Genomic DNA, 17,329 nt, shown 5'->3' with positions numbered 1-17,329 from the left:
CATTATAACAGGCATTAGAGGGCATTATAACCTATAAAGAAAGCAGGTGGTGGTTATAGTGGGATGCTTCCAGGTTTCCATTCCTTGAACGGGACAAAGTCTAGGATGTGTGATCACAGGGAGAGTGAGAGTCTGAGGTAAGAAAGAGGATAAGAGTGGGATTCATGGAGCCAAGAGGTTGTTAGAAGGATTACGTACCTGTACACTGAAATCTCCAAGAAGTGAGGGGAACAGTGTTGCAGGGTGTCACAAAATTATAAGCTCTTCACAGATGAGAGAAGTGTGTGCCCTATACAGTAGCCTCCCAAGCACAGCACAGAATGTGTAGTGTAGGCAGAGTGAATACCTGTGGGATGCTGAGGAAGAGAACAGGTCCGCTGTGAAAAGGCATGAAGCATACATGAGCCTAGTTTTGTGAGGTAGAAGAACTGAGCCTCGGGTGCTTTGGTGGGATCATATTGAAAAGAAAGCCTCCAAGACAAGAGGGAGATTCAAACTCTGAAAATGTACCTAGCTTTGTAGGCACTAGGGCATTCCAGCTCACCCGAGAGGTGGGAATGGGCAGAGCCCTGGGAAGGCAAAGCTGTGCTTCAAGAAAACGGCAAGACGGGCATCTCCCAGGGAAAGCTTTTCCTGCAACAGAGAAAGGCCAAAGCATTTCGTGCTGGGTCAGAGTCTGTCCCTGCCCTAAGAGTCTGTTGGTCCCAGCAAAAGAGGGTCCTAGCACTAAAGACGTCCGGAAAATCTCCAGCTCTGTCATCTTTAAGGATGAGCAAGCGGACCAGCCATTGAGACTCCCAGCCGAGTGCTATTCCATTGGGCCAGTCGGAGGACGCAGTGCCTGGGGCTTTGGGAGTGGGCCGGCGCAGTGACTCCGGGATGACCAGGATAAATGTGTTATTTCTGGCTTTTGTCCCGAACCAGGGAGCGGGTACCATGCCGCACCGTCACCACGGCCTCCGGGTGAACTCGGTCGTGCGCTGCACCCGGGGCTCGGAGACTCAGGGTATCACCAGTGCAGTGCGGATGCTGCGCTGCGAAGCGGCGGGGCGGGGCGGGGCGGGGTGGGGCGGGGCTCCAGGTGGAGAGCACCGCGCAGAGTTTGCCGGCGTCCGCCCTCAGCCAATCACGAGCCGTCCTTCGGCTTTCCCCTGAAAGTCGTCCCTCCGCAGTTCTCTTTCTTTGGCCTCCTTGTTTCCCGCCGGCGTGTAGAGTCCTCGGGTACGTTGCATTTCCGTTTCCGGCGCTGTCTGTGCAGGCCTGAGGAGGAGCCGCAGTTGCGTTCCCGGTAACGGTCGCGTGCTGGGTTAGGCGGCGGCGGAGGGGTCTTCGGGGCTGGGACTCCGGGAGGGTCGCGAGTCGCGCGCGTGGTAAGGTCCTCGCTCGGTTCTCCCGGACAGTCTGCCCCCGGGCAGCGCCTCGTGGCCCGGGCAGACATATTTGGTACCTGCCGGAGAAGTGCTGAATGAATTCACGCAGAGAGCCGGTACCGGGAGGAGAGGTGACAGGGAGAGGTGAGAGGTCGTTTCCTACCGGGGTAATCCTAGCAGGTGACTTAAACCGGAGCCAGATCTGTGGACTCCAAATTGTGCTTTTCCCACCCCTATACCCCGAAAAAAGGAGGAAGGCATCAGTACATGTCGGAACCCAAATATAGTGGAGATGAAAAATAATGTCTCTGGAATTTTACAGCTGTTTAGTGAAAGCATGCCTAGAACCCAGCTCTCCTGACTCCCGGCTAGGATTTTTTGACATTATGCTGGTATATGTGGACTTTCTGTTTCCTCTGGTGTGTGTCCGTGGGAAACCTCTGGCTGACCTCCAGCGGTTGTGCAGACTTCTGATGCGGCCCTTATAGCATGGTACAGAAGACATGGGTTTGTATTTCTTCCGTTAGTTCAGATCGCAGCTGTAGCCATCTCCATGCACAATGCCTAGTGCATTATAGGCCGATGCAAATATATATCGAACTGAAATGAATTCAGTACCTTAATTGAATGAAGTGACCCCCCCCACCCCTTCTTTTTTTCAAGCAAGCGCAGCAGATTGTATGCGACCCAATTTTCTAAAGAACTCTAATCCAGTGGTTTCCCACTTATGGGCCATAAATTCCTGGCCCTCTCAGAAATCATTGTAAGGGTTTCTACAAATCCATGTGGTGTCCAGGCATCATCCAGAGTCAGTCAGATCTCACGCACGGAGATACTGCTGTTTTTTTAAGGCATATAGATGAGTATTAGAACTTGAAAATTTTACATATTCAACAGTTGTAAAAGTAATACTGCTATTATGTTGGAGGGTTGTTAAAATGATTTAGTTTTTCAGAATAAAATATCTTAAAAATAGTGTAAGTTTGGAGGCCACTTCATTAGTCCAGTTGATATTTAGGGCTGAGTTAGTATGATAACCACTAGTCACATATGGCTATTTAAATTTAGAGTTGAATTAATTAAAATTAAATAAAATTTAAAATTCAGTTTCTCAGTTTCACTAGGTACATTTTAAGTTCTCAGTAGCTACATGTGGCTGGTGGCTACTGTGCTGAAAATATAGAATATTTTCATCATTGCAGAAATGGACAGTGCTAATGTAGACATTTAAGACAAATAAAAAGTAACTTAAGCAGAGGTAACTAATTGATAGCATAATAGAGATAAGTGAAATTGGTGATAATTATTTTATATTGTTTGTCTTTGGCTGTGTTGGGTCTTCGTCGCTGCGCCCGGGCTTTCTTTAGTTGCAGTGAGCGAGGGCTGCTCTTCGTTGCAGTGCACGGGCTTCTCGTTGCGGTGGCTTCTGTTGTTGCGGACCACGGGTTCTAGGCATGCCGGCTTCAGTAGTTGTGGCACGAGGGCTCAGTAGTTGTGGCTCGCGAGGTCTAGAGCTCAGGTTCAGTAGTTGTGGCGCACGGGCTTAGCTGCTCCGCGGCGCGTGGGATCTTCCCAGATCAGGGCTCGAACCCGTGTCCCCTGCATTGGCAGGTGGATTCTTAACCACTGCGCCACCAGGGAAGTGCCAAAAGCCGGGATAACGTTAAGCAGTTTCCACACCTGTTGGGTAAATAAATATATATCTCTTTGTAAAGAAGTAAATGAAATTTACTGTTTTTCTCTGGGTGTTTTCTGGATTGTAAAATGCTTCCCCTGCCCCCACCCAACTCACTGTAGGTTAGAGTTAGTTGTGGATTGGTAAAAAGCTACTATGGAGACGAAGGACCAGAAGAAACATAGAAAGAAAAACAGTGGGCCCAAAGCTGAAAAGAAGAAGAAACGTCATCTGCAGGATCTCCAACTTGGAGATGAGGAAGATGCCCGGAAGCGAAACCCCAAAGCATTTGCAGTCCAGTCTGCTGTGCGGATGGCGAGATCCTTTCACAGGTATGTTTAGCTGGAGTCTAGTGGTTCTTCCAATTATTCTTTGTAAATAGTAGGAGCCTCTCCAGAGGTTTGGGTTCACGAGTCTGTTCCAACTCTGAAGGACATGGAGATGCAAGTCGTATTTCTTTTACTGAAATGTGAGAAGTCTTTGCTGTGGACGTCACTTTGCCTCCAGCATCTGCACACTGATTGGGTTCTTTTGTCCAAGAGAAAAAGAGTTTTTCTTTATAGAATTTGTTTTGTTTGTAAACTTTAAACAATCTCTATGGTAACAGGTGTGCTTGTGTTATTTTCTGGATATGTTTCATATAATTGGAGTATGTAGTATTAAACAGCTTTATTTAATGGGTCCTTATTATATGTACTTTAAAGGCAGTGTACTTTAAACATTATTGAATTAACTTCTCCTAGTAGGAGAGCCAAATTTAACCCAATAGCCTCTCCTTTTATTTATTATGGTACACTGCCTCCATGTTTGCCTCTTGTTTTCTTTTTAAACTATTAAAGTCAACTAATAAGGCAATCAGATTTAAGGTGTGTATAGTTTTCAGCTCTGCTATTGTGTTGTATGTATTTACTGAAGTGGTTATTTGGATTGGCGCCAGAAGTTAACAAGCTAATTGTATTCACATATTGTCTGTTCTGCTCTCTTTAAAGTTTGTGCTTCTAGAGATGATGCCTTTTATATTTTGAAAGTGAATTTACTTTTTTTTTTTTTTAAAAATAGGACTCAGGATTTGAAGACAAAAAAGCATCACATTCCAGTGGTTGATCGAACTCCACTAGAGCCCCCACCAATAGTGGTAGTGGTGATGGGGCCCCCAAAAGTTGGAAAGAGCACTTTGATCCAGTGCCTCATTCGGAACTTTACCAGGCAGAAGCTGACAGAGATCAGAGGCCCCGTAACAATCGTGTCAGGTAGGAGGTGCTGTCACAGACTGATATGGCAGGTGTTGTCATCTGTGGGACATGCATGTCTTTGTTTAACATTTTCTTCACTGGTAAATGGTAAAGTAATATTGTCACTCCATGTTACTGCTCTTGTACTTTTATTAAGGTGGCTGTAGCTTCAGAAAAGGATAGATTCCCAGAGACAATAATGGTGTAGATGTATACCTATTGTAACTGTTGTATGGATTTGCCAGCGGCAGGCCTGGGCAGGCTGGCTTGATTATGGTGAGCACCTTCATTTAACAGATAGTGAGTACCTGCTATGTACCAGGTGCACCTGTTTGCCCTCCTGAAGCCACGTTCTTGTGGAAGTGAGGGAGTTTTTCCTTTCTTTTTCCTGTGAGAACTTGTCTGCTCTGGGAAATGGTGATGTTTCTAAAGTCTGAGGGAGGATGAAACAAATTCCTAGATGGCAGTGGTAGAATCTGAAATCTCTTCTCATAGTAATAATATAGTTGGATTGAGGCTTTTTTTTTTCTTTAAGGCATTCCCATCATTTTGACTGATTTCTTTTAGCTTAATTTAGAAATAATGATTGCTCCATGAACATTCTGTTGCATTAGGTTTGAGGGTTTTTTCGCTGTAGTGAGAACAGGGGAAGCTTTGATAGAGATAGAAGCTTTGGCCCACTGCCGAACGGTAGGATCACAGCCATCATGAAGCCTACTTGTCTGCCCATTCCAGTTGGAATTTTACCTATTTGAGCACTTGATTCTTATGGGTAGGCTTTTGATATTATTTTAAAATTAGAGAACATAACAAGAAAACTAGTTTACTTTATTTGATATTTACTTTATTTGATCAGTTTTCTCCTATAAAAATGAACTTCTGGCATACTCTTGTGAATGTACAAGGTGCTTTACTAGATGCAATTAAAAATAATAATTAGAGTTAACAGATTTTTTCCAAGGCTTTTTAAAAGTAAAATTTTCATCTTTTCACTTATAGGTAAAAAGCGCAGACTCACCATTATTGAATGTGGATGTGACATTAACATGATGATTGATCTGGCTAAAGTAGCAGATTTGGTAAGTCATTGGGGGCAGCATGGGTTTCTGATGGGGATTTACAGCAATGTGGTAGGTTATTTATCCCATGTTGAAGGGAAGAAAGATTTAAGATTATTAAAAAAATGATGAGTATCATCAGGGATACAAAAGATGTGTTTGAATTGATGATGACAATAATTGTTATAGTAAAAATAGAATGTGCATAATGAAATGTATTCTGAAATCTAAAAGTAGACCGTAGGTCACAGAAAACCTTTAATGAATGTAGCTAATAAAAACTCATTAAGATATGCATACATACATACAAGTTTATAATAGTACCATTTCTTGGACCCTTAGTAGGCACTGTGCTAACAGCTTTCTACAAATTTAGCTCATCTAATTCCCCAGTATGCCTTAGAGGTAAGTAGGTGTTAGCTCTAGTTTACGTATGATGAAGTCGAGGCTCCCAGGAGTTAAGCAGTTTTTCTGAGGATGAGAATTCTGCTCTTGATGGTGCCAGAAACTCTGTTCTTAATGATTATGATAAAATATGGATCTTTTTACCATATTGGGTAAAAAATCTCATGGATTACCCTTGAGAAGTTGTCAGAGTTTATAATAGAAAATCTATACTGCACTCAGCATCTGGAAATTGTACAGCCTTGATTGCATTTACAGAAATGTTAATGTCTGTTAATTACCTTTAAAACTAGCAAAAATAGGGCTTCCCTGGTGGCGCAGGGGTTGAGAGTCCGCCTGCCGATGCGGGGGACATGGGTTTGTGCCCCGGTCCGGGAAGATCCCACGTGCCCGGAGCGGCTGGGCACGTGGGCCATGGCCGCTGAGCCTGCACGTCCGGAGCCTGTGCTCCGGGAGAGGCCACAACAGTGAGAGGCCCGCGTACCGCAAAAAAAAAAAAAAACTAGCAAAAATAAGCCAAAAAGGAAAAAAAAATTAAACCGTATTGATTAGGAAGTGTGGGGTAACGGATACCTCGTTGGTTTTTTTTTTTTTTTATTTAACACCTTTGAAGAGCTGTTTGGGACAATGAGCTACAGATTTTACCCTTTGACTCAGGAAGTCTCCTAAAACTAAAATAAAAAGTAATTTAATATAGATGTTACAGTTGTACCATCTTAATATCAGAAAATAAGTACCATTCAAATTTTGAATATGTAATGCTGCCATTAATAAAAATAAGTGTGTTATTGCCAACACAAAATAGTATAAACTTATTAAATCTTGTGTACTTGAAATGATTGAAATAGTTCAGCATGTCATTAGTTTCTCTTTTATGTAACATATATTGTATACTAATCTTAAAAGCATACACATATTAAGAAAGATGCCTTTCATATACATCTTTTTAAGATTTAAAAAGGAGCACATGCGTTTGGTAAGATATTCAAACTGTGCTACAGGGTATGCATGATGCATGATTTTGCTTTCCTTGCTCTGACCCCTAGTCTCTCAGTCCCCCTCAGCAGTATTTTCCAGATACATATATAAATAGACATATAACCCTTTTAAAGCACACACTGTTTATCATACACAGTGTTCTGTGCTTTGCTTTCTTTCACTTAGTATGTCTTGGAGGTGTAAAATAAGCACTAAGTTCAACCTCATTATTTTTAAGTATTCTGTTGTATGTACCATTATTTATTTAGCCTAGCTTAATGTTTTTTTATTTTTATTTTATTTATTTTTGGCTGCAATGGGTCTTTGTTGCTGTGTGCGGGCTTTCTCTAGTTGCAGCGAGTGGGGGCTACTCTTGGTTGCGGTGTGCGGGCCTCTCATTGCGGTGGCTTCTGTTGTGGAGCATGGGCTCCAGGTGCGTGGGCTCTAGGCGCGTGGGCTCTAGGCGCGTGGGCTCTAGAGCGCACGCTCAGTAGTTGTGGCTCACGGGCCCAGTTGCTCCACAGCATGTGGGGTTTTCCCAGACCAGGGCTCGAACCTGTGTCCCCTGCGTTGGCAGGCAGATTCTTAACCACTGCACCACCAGGGAAGCCCAGCCTAGCTTAATGTTGATTGCTCTGTTCTGGGTCATAAAGCTTCCTAAGTCACAGTGAAGGCACACAGTACATGGATTCGCGCGTGTGTGTGCACGCATGCACATGTATGAACATTGGAGGAGTAATAGAGGCTTTACTTATCTTCAGTCGACAAAGATTGTCAGCTCAGGGACTGTTTGCCACCCACCTGTTCTTCTGACTCTACAACCGATTGCTTGCAACTTGTCACGCCATGGTATCAAATGGGGTGTAGGAATACTCCACAGCCAGCCCACACATCTATGCTTCCTCACGATGCTCAGTGGTCCACCTTCATGTCTTTTGTGGTTTAGGATTATGAATGTTCCCTAGTTTAATCAAAGATTAAGTTTTTCTTTTCTTTTTTTTCAATTATTTTTAGTTAGCTACAGAAAGATGAGGACAGAGATGTCTTAAGTCGCTAGGAATCAACTATGAAATTGTTTTGCATGTTTGAAGAGTATAAATTTTAAAAATTGGTCTTATGTACTTATATTTTCTTACAGATTACCATCCATGACTATTCTTTGACTCAGTTCTAAACTGGTAGACTTTTTTAGTTTCTGAGCAATTGCATGTTACCAATTAACTTCTAAGGTAGAGCTTTCTTACTACATACTCCCAGTGGAAAACTTTTTTTCCCCTGAGGAGATTGCAACAAAAATGTTTGGCTTTCTTCATGTTTTTGATGCTTTTTTTCATTGATTACCACTTCCTCCCATTCTTTTGGATATCAGAGATCTGTTATTTGGTTTCCTTGTTAGAGATCTGTTATTTGGCTTAAGAACACCTTACAAAAAACTTTATTTCTTGGGCTTCCCTGGTGGTGTAGTGTTTGGGAGTCTGCCTGCCGATGCAGGGGACGTGGGTTCGTGCCCCGGTCCGGGAAGATCCCACATGCTGTGGAGCAGCTGGGCCCGTGAGCCATGGCCGCTGAGCCTGTGCATCCGGGGCCTGTGCTCTGCAACGGGAGAGGCCACAACAGTGAGAGGCCCGTGTACCACAAAAAACAAACAAACAAACAAATTTCATTTCTTGAAGTGAGGACTTTTCAGGTAAGGGCCAAATTAGATCTGGTCCTTTCTGAGTTATTTCTCATATATGCACATTCTTGAAACATGGTTGAGACTGTGTCAAGGTTGCCTTTTAGAGCAAGTCAAAGGATAGTGTTTTCTCTATCATGGTGATTCCCTAAATAATCATTTGATTTAGTCTAGAGCAGGAGTTGGTGAACTTTTTCTATAAAGGGCCAGATAGTAGATATTTTAGGCTTTGTAGGTCCCAGTTTCTATTGCAATCACTGAACTGTGGTTGTAGCACAAATGTAGGTGTAGACAATATGTAAACAAGTCAACATGGCTGCGTTCCAAGAGAACTTTAGTTATAAAACAAGTGATGGACCAGATTTGGCTCATGAGCCATAGTTTGGTGATGGTCTATTTTGGGTAGCCTCCTTGAGAAATTGTGTCTTCTGTTTTTAGGTTCTGATGCTTATAGATGCCAGCTTTGGGTTTGAAATGGAAACATTCGAGTTCCTAAACATCTGTCAAGTACATGGCTTTCCTAAAATTATGGGTGTTCTCACTCACCTAGATTCCTTTAAATATAATAAGCAACTGAAGAAGACAAAGAAGCGACTAAAACACAGGTTCTGGACAGAAGTCTACCCGGTAGGAAGCGAATTAGTTATTGAATACTAACACTCTAATCCTTTAAAAATAGAATGAGTGGGAGAGATTAACAAACATCTTTACAGGATCACCTCCTTAGTTTCCTTATTATATCTGTTCATAGTCCCTAGAATATTTCCTTGAGATAGTCTTTATTCTGGGCCTCTTGATGTGTCTCATTTGTCTCTGCATCCCCCAGCACCAGGCAGTGTCTGGCTCTAAGTATTTTGGATTTGTAATTTAATAGAATTTGTCCAAAGTTTTTCCTTGTTACAGGACCAGGAACTGTAGCACACACATACTGCCACTCCTTACTCTCCCCCATACTACTGTGTTGTGTCCCATCGGTCATAAAATATTTTCTGTGCCCTGGAGCCTCACTGTTCCTTATGTATCCATACTCCAGATAGATGCCACTGCTTGACTTGAAACTAAATATATTTGCAGTTCTGTCCATACAAAGCCCTAAAAATATGAGTCCTGAAAGAAGCCAGAGAAGTTCTGGAAGCATTGGCACAGTGGGTCAATAGAAGTCTCCCTTTCTTAGGATTGCTTCTTATTTAAAGCCCTTTATTTTGGTGCAGTGTTGACAAGAATTTCATTGAAATTTAATTTTTTGTTTTTCTTAATATTTAGGGTGCCAAGCTATTTTACCTTTCTGGAATGGTACACGGAGAATATCAAAACCAAGAAATTCACAATCTGGGCCGTTTTATTACCGTTATGAAGTTTAGGCCTCTTACATGGCAGACTTCTCACCCTTATATTCTGGCAGACAGGTAAAAAGTGAATGCACACTTTTTCTTCCTGACCCATATGTTTCAAGGCTAAAAAGTTTGGAAAAGAACAATAATAGAGCTTATTTTGTCTTATTATTGAATAGTGGTGAGAGAAATGTACTTGATGGAAAATATCTACTTTTTTTGTATCATTACTTAAAGATGCTGTGGCTTCAGGAGTAAAGTACGAAATGTTTAGAAAAATGTGAGGATTCTGAAGCATTTAAGGCTACAGGATGTGGGCCCCATCCTGCATTTTTATCCTTAATTTTCAGTGATGCTGCCTTTGGACTGTAGTGCTCCAGTCACTCAGATGTGCCCTTTGCTTTCCTTCCTTTATGCTTTTTTCATATATTTTGTCAGTCTGGAAAACCCTTTCTCCACCTGCCAAAATCCAAGCCACACTAAAAAATCCAGGTCAAAGCTTAATCTTCTTCCATAAATGGTTTTTCTGGATATGTTCTCTACTTTTCCTCAACTCCAGGGCCATGTTGTTTCCCATTTTTGGTGTCTTGCTTGTGGAATGTGTATCCTGTAGAGCCTGAGAGAGATGCAGTCATGTGTTTTTCCCTTTGCCCCTGGTAGATGGTGAACTCTGCTCCCTTATTTCTGTATTTTCTATACTTTCCTAAACAATATGTGTAGTGGATTACTGAATGTGATGAATCACTGAAATGTGAAGAGAGGTACAAGAACTATGACATTTATTTCTGCCATATAATTGGGTTTTATTTTTCTAGGATGGAAGATTTGACAAACCCAGAAGATATTCGAACAAATATCAAGTGTGACCGAAAGGTGTCTCTTTATGGTTATCTAAGAGGAGGACACTTGAAAAATAAAAGCCAAATTCACATACCAGGTATCCTTTTGTTGTAAAATATACTATATTTGTAAAACTCTTGGGATGACTTCATTTCTCAGGAAAACTGAAAAATGGCCAAACAAGATAGAGCCATCTTCCTGGAGGTTTTAAGAGTTAACTCAGCTCTGCATTGGCCACCCAGGGTGTTGAGTTGACCAAATTTCCTCTGCTCTGATGGTGTTTAGCTAAAGAGATACAGTGCTAGTGTCAAACCGTGCCCTTGTTGCGGTTGAAGCCTTCCGACCGTGGGCCATTTCTGCCACCAGTCACTTGTCAGCTGAAGCTATCTTCCTGTGTCTGTCTTCCAGGTGTAGGAGATTTTGCTGTGAGTGACGTCAGTTTCCTCCCAGACCCCTGTGCCCTTCCTGAACAGCAAAAGAAGCGCTGTTTAAATGAGAAGGAGAAGTTGGTGTATGCACCTTTCTCTGGAGTTGGTGGTGTGCTGTATGACAAAGATGCGGTCTATGTCGATCTTGGGGGCAGCCATGGCTTCCAGGAATCGGTGAGAGGGAAGTCACGGGAAGTTATGTAGTCACCTTTTATTTACTGAAGCTTTTTCTCTTTAGTCATATTTATGATAAAGGCCACAGTGCATATTGTAAATGTTCAAAATACTTAAATTGCACCAAGCAGAAAGTAAAAGTCACAGCCTCCATACCTCCCTGCTGCCGAGACACACAGGGGATCCCATGTCCCCAATGTGAGCTTTGGAAGCAGTTTGGTTCCTGTACTTCCCATTTCTCATCATATAAAATCAATATGTTTTCTAGCTCTCTTTGGTCATTCTCTTTTTTTTTTCTGTTTTTCTCTAAACATATACATATTTATTTAGATTATATATCTAAATTATTATATATTATTTGCAGATACCATATATATGGTATTTGTGTGTTAGAAATAGTATTTGCTATATAGGATCCAACTGTAAATGCTTTTGCAACTTTTTGAGGGCACCTAAGAATATGTGAATCTGTTTTTCCCCTGTTAGTATTCATAGAACTGCTTCAGTTTTTTCATAGCTGTGTAGTATTTCATCGTATAGATAAACTTTGTTTACTGAACCAATCCTTGGAGGGCTATGGGGCTCAGTCCCAGTTTCCCCTGGTTTGAGCAAGTACTATAGTGAGTGCCTTCGCACATGCAGCTTTGCCCACTGGGAGGGGTCTTTTTATGCAGTAAATTCCTTGAAGTGCAATTTTTGTATCAAGGGTAACAGATTTTTAAAAAATAGACTCCAGATTTTTATTTCTTTGACTGTTCTGAAATGGGATTTTTCTGTAAATGCTTTCTGTAGCATTGGCAGCACAGTATTTAGGTTATCAGACTGTATACCCCATGCACTTTGGAAAAGTTTAATGAGGACAGAGATCAATTTTAGGCCTTGTAAGAATTCTTCTTTTTCTAAGTCTTCTTTTTTTTTTTTTTTTTTTGAGGCAGTAAGAAAGGTTCTCAGGAACTGTGTTTAAGGTAATTTTGGGAAACTGATTGAAACCAGTGTATTTTTCTTCAGAATCCTTGTGCATTTCTCACTTTCCCTTTCTTGGTGGCCTTGACAGGAGGAGGTGAGACCCACCCATGAACTGGTCCAGAGTCTCATTTCCACCCATTCCACTATTGATGCCAAGATGGCTTCAAGTAGAGTGACACTGTTTTCTGATTCCAAACCACTGGTGTCAGAGGATATAGATAATCAAGGGTAAGTGTGCTGTTTTTGTGTTCTTAAAAAAAAAATTATATTACATAAGGTTATGTCATACATCATTCAGCCATCATAAAACGTTTTGGTGGGATTCATTCCAGGTTGTTTGGTTTTGCTTTTTGCTTTGTACATGCTTGTATTTCTGAGGGCTCTTTACTTACGTGACATTACATGGAAGTATTTTCTTGAAATCATATGAAGGATTCAGTTTTTTAACAAACTCAGAATATTCCTTAAATTTCACAAAACCTTTTCCATAGGTTGCTTTTGTTTCTTAGGAGTCTTGAGGCCACTTGGCTTTATTTTAATGGCCAAAATAACAAGCAGAGTCAGGGAACTTTTTCAGGTTGCTGTCCAGAAGCCACATACCTTGTCTCTAAAATTTTTACTTAGATTGTGTTGTAATATCTCCTGTGGCTTAATTTCCACTAATATAGGGCTTATGTGAATTATTATCAGTCTGGGTTGGGAATTTGTATATTTATACATAGTGGGTATTTTGGTTTTATTGTAGTGGTTTATGACTGCCAATAAAAATTAGTCTGAAAATGATTGAGATCATCTGATTTATCATTTATTATAAGTATATGCAAAAGCAGGAAAAATTTTTTGGAAAAAATCATCTGCTGCCCTCTAACTAGCAGATGGTATAGCATGGTAATTAAGTGCAGTGGGCCTACTAGTTTGAGGAAATCAGTTAATTTCCTGATACCTCACAGGAGTTGTGATGATTAAACACAATAGTGCACATAAGCTACTTATCATGGTGCCTGACAGATAAGAAGTATCACTAAAAGATCCCTGTTATTACGATCATTATTATTAGCTCTTTTCATTTTTGAGCATTCCTGTAATTATCCTTGTGTACATGGGTACTCTAACATAGTTACAGTTATAATACAGGTAAAATTTTTATTTCTATATTGTGAACATTTCCTTTTTCTATATAGTTCCTCATATATAGTCATCATTTTGTTATTATTGATGTATTCAAACTTATCCATTCTCTTTTAGTACAATTTTTAGTATTTTTCTAATTTTTTTTTGCAGTTTTATATAATACTGTTACATTAAATAGCTTGATAGTTTTTTATTTCATCCCATATTTTTGGCATCTTTTTTTTTTTTTTTTTTTTTTTTCGGTACGCGGGCCTCTCACTGTTGTGGCCTCTCCCATTGCGGGGCACAGGCTCCGGACGCGCAGGCTCAGCGGCCATGGCTCACGGGCCCAGCCGCTCCGCGGCATGTGGGATCTTCCCGGACCGGGGCACGAACCCGTGTCCCCTGCATCGGCAGGCGGACCCTCAACCACTGTGCCACCAGGGAAGCCCTATTTTTGGCATCTTGATGATTCTTCTTCATCAAGCATTGCATTGGTGATTTCAAAATGGGAATATTCTTAGTTATTCCTTCTCCATTCGTTAGCTGGCATTCTTTAACAAAGAGCTTTCACCCCTTTATTTTAGTATCACTGTTGACGAATGGAGTTTTTAAAAAATATTTGTTATTATCCCATTACTATCATTAGTCTTTGTGATGCTTATATTGTCCCTTCAGTCTGTCTTCTGTGTCCTTTTGGCGTGTCCCTGTTAGTGCTTGAGCACTTTTTGCTTTCTGACAGCAGGATGTTCCAGGCTTATTTTGTACTTTCCCTGTCTTGGACCTGCAGTCAGCCATTTCTCTAAGGATCATCTGTTTCAAGCTTGGAACTAATGGGTCTTCTAAAAGATCTATTAAGCACTCACTTCCCTTTTGAGCAGTTTCTTTCTAAAATTAGACGTTTTTTAATAAAGGTTATCTCTTTATTTTCTCTATAAGTTCTTTTGTAGAGTGGTGTTATGGAAATATGCATGAATTTGCTTATTAACTATTCCAGTATTTATCACATCATTCCTTTATATGCTATGTCATTTAAAACCATTCCTTGACATTATTTTCTATTTCTTTGCATATTTATTGACTTGCAGATTAGCTTGTTATTGTACAAACAGAATTATTTTGCATTTTCTCTTTAATATAGGCTGTGGATGCCAAAAGAGGAAAAGCAGGTGGATTTAAAAACTGGTCGAGTGCGTCGGAAAGCCATTTTTGGAGATGAAGAAGATGATTCCGGAGATAGTGATGATGAAGATGATAAAGAAATGTCTGAAGGTGACAGGTTGGAAAATAGCTCTAGTGATGATGAAACAGAAGAGGGGGAAGATGCTGAAATGACTGGTAAACAGTATATGTCTGGTAAAGGTATCAAACGGCAAAAACTTGAGATGGAAGAAGACGTTGAGGTGGATTTGCCAGCGTTTGCTGACAGTGATGATGACCTTGAGAGAAGCTCAGTAGAAGAAGCAACAGAGGAAGCTGATGAAAGCATTGAAGAAGAGGATTCCACTGCAGAGGAAGAGAGAGATATTTTAGAATCAAAAGCTGTTAGAGAAGGTGGTAAGCCAGGACTGTTACAAACTAATGATCTGAGTGATAGTTTGAATCTGGAGAAGTCTTTGACAATGAAAAAAGCAACCCTCACCACTTCAGATTCAGGTCATTGCACAGCTGAAGAGGCATTTGCATCTGAAGATGAATCTGAAGAAAACTCTCTCAGTACAGAGGAGGAGGACTCAGAAAATGAAGAGGTTATTAGGAAAAAGTTTCCAGAGCCTTCTCAAGTGGTCAGTAGTCAGAAACTGGGGTCAGAGAACTTAATTGATGAGACCAGTGATATAGAAGACTTACTCAGAGAGGAAGATTATAAGGAAGAAAATGACTATTCCACAGAAACTTCAGGTATGCTTAAATTTAATTTAACTGCCGTTACAAACTTGGCACTGAAAATGTTCTACAAATAGAATGTCTACCATTGGGGGTCTGCTGTTTTGGAGACTTTGTTAACTGTTCAAGTATTACACCTCATTAAAGGATTTCAGGATGAATGAGTGATGAGCTTGAAGCAGAGAGGACAGACAAGCAGACTTAACTGATGTCTGTGTTGGTCCTTTCAGGTGCCCTCAAGTGGAAGGAAGACCTTTCCAGGAAGGCAGCTGAGGCCTTTCTGAGGCAGCAACAAACAACTCCAAACCTTCGAAAGCTCATTTATGGGACAGGTAAAGGAGCTCTGGTTCAGATCTAGAAATATTTTAGTTTCTTAGACTATTTTCTGAAAAGGAGATGAAGAAATTGGTTAGAGGATTTGGGTGGTACTTTTGATATCCATAAGATATTCCTGGGCGTCATAGTTTATATTTGGCAGATGTTTTTAATCATCAGCTCATGAGGACCGTAAATCAGTTGTACGAAGTAGATTTATGGGTTTGCCATAAAACTTTTGGTAAGAATAGTCTTCATTATGCCGTTTTGTACCCCCTGTAGAAAATCCTTCATGAATTTTTTTGTAGAATTTAGTACCAGAAAAATAATTCTGCCTGAAAAGGTGTTTTTTCCTCTCTGAGAATGAGTGCTCTGTATTACTCCTTCTGTTTTTTCCTTTCGCCTTTCTCCTCTGATTTTATATTTTATTAAATTTGTCTATATGTTCTTTTTGGAAAGAACTTGACTCAGTAATGCAAAAAATAAAGTGGTGAACCTGATATTGTGGTCCCTATTTACTGTATGGTTAGAACAAGGCCAAGGAGTATATGTGAGGTAGGAGCGTGGAATCGGGGGTTGGTATTTACTGACTTCCATTCAGGTTTTGTCTAAGTACTCTTAGTGATTAGAGACTTAGCACTCTTCAAGAGAAACTCTTTATTATAATTGAAAGCTCTGTCTTTAAATGTCCCCTCCCTGCCCCATCCCCCAGTATTCTCCCTCCTCAATGGACACTTTGCTGCTGCCTTGCAGGAGGGCAGATGTCCTCCAGACCTGCTCAGCAGTAGTTCCATGGCCTTTCTGTGTCTGGCTGATGTGCTCAGGGGCACACACCGTACCTACTGCAAACAGAGACCCTCAGTCCCTAGTCCTCTAGTGGGTGGATTTATTCTCACTTTTCTATCATGGTGGTCTCTTTAGTGACAGAGGATAACGAAGAAGAAGATGGTGATACCAAGGAAGAGCTCGGAGGGTTGTTTCGTGTCAGCCAGTCTGCCAGCGAGTGTAAGCACAAGGCTGACTCTTTGGACTGCTCCAGATTTCATGTGGAGGTGCCCCATGATTGGGATTTAGAGGAGGTGAGGCTGAATAGAAACAGTGTGTTTGACTTATGAGAAAATTAGGGAATATTTTTAAAAGATTATGTGATTTCAGTATTGCCTACCTGTTATTTGCTTCTTATTTTTTGTGTTTTTTTTTAACATCTTCATTGGAGTATAATTGCTTTACAATGGTGTGTTAGTTTTCAACTCTTAGTGTGAATAGTATTGTTAATCTTTATTTTGAAGCATTGCACGTAGGTTTTCATACATTTGAGATACTTTGTGTTTTATAACTAGGAGATACGTAGTATCCCTGAGTTAACATTTATAATTTCTACTATTTGTAAGCAAACAGGAATCCATGACACTGGTAAATTTTCTTCCCCCACTCATCACCCTGTAGTCACACTAGAGAATTCATTCAGTTCTTAAACTTGCCAGGTTTAATCCCATCTTAGACCTCTTGTCTTCTGTTTTCTTTTCTGAAATGTTCTTCTGATCTTCCCAAGGCTGACTTCTTTTGATCATTTGGTTTAGCTGAAATGTCACTCCTCAGGGAGGCCCAATGACTATCATATTATGTATTTTAATTCACTGGGTAGCACTTGTGCACTTTACGAGATTTTTATGTAAGCATTTTTTGGGTAAAATTTAATACAGATTATAGAAAACCACATAAAAGTAATTGTGTAACTTAATGGATTACTAGGTGAGTACCTCTGTAACCACCATGTGTCCATCCTAGTCATAGGCCTATCCTCCCTGCAGAAGGAATCACGACTCTTATGGTAATCATTTCCTTCTTTTCTTTATAATTTCATCCTTCAAGTGTGTATCAGTGAACA

The 17,329-nt window shown here is 40.7% G+C and overlaps 1 protein-coding gene across 1 annotated transcript in view; it reads left to right on the top strand.

Annotated features, from left to right (window-relative positions):
- The first annotated feature begins 3,201 nt into the window (after nt 1-3,201).
- The window catches only part of BMS1 (BMS1 ribosome biogenesis factor), a 44,193-nt gene continuing 30,065 nt past the window's right edge, over nt 3,202-17,329 (top strand). Inside the window, exons 1-11 of the mRNA XM_065894562.1 lie at nt 3,202-3,377; nt 4,105-4,295; nt 5,277-5,356; nt 8,832-9,020; nt 9,657-9,799; nt 10,540-10,661; nt 10,973-11,166; nt 12,227-12,360; nt 14,384-15,141; nt 15,357-15,458; nt 16,363-16,520. Of these exons, the coding sequence (XP_065750634.1) occupies nt 3,202-3,377; nt 4,105-4,295; nt 5,277-5,356; nt 8,832-9,020; nt 9,657-9,799; nt 10,540-10,661; nt 10,973-11,166; nt 12,227-12,360; nt 14,384-15,141; nt 15,357-15,458; nt 16,363-16,520 (2,247 nt within the window). The remainder of the gene's footprint in view (nt 3,378-4,104; nt 4,296-5,276; nt 5,357-8,831; nt 9,021-9,656; nt 9,800-10,539; nt 10,662-10,972; nt 11,167-12,226; nt 12,361-14,383; nt 15,142-15,356; nt 15,459-16,362; nt 16,521-17,329) is intronic.

This window comes from Phocoena phocoena, chromosome 16, assembly GCF_963924675.1.
Source record: "Phocoena phocoena chromosome 16, mPhoPho1.1, whole genome shotgun sequence".
NCBI classification, from domain to species: Eukaryota; Metazoa; Chordata; class Mammalia; order Artiodactyla; family Phocoenidae; genus Phocoena; species Phocoena phocoena.
This window is presented reverse-complemented; position numbering and strand designations above follow the sequence as displayed.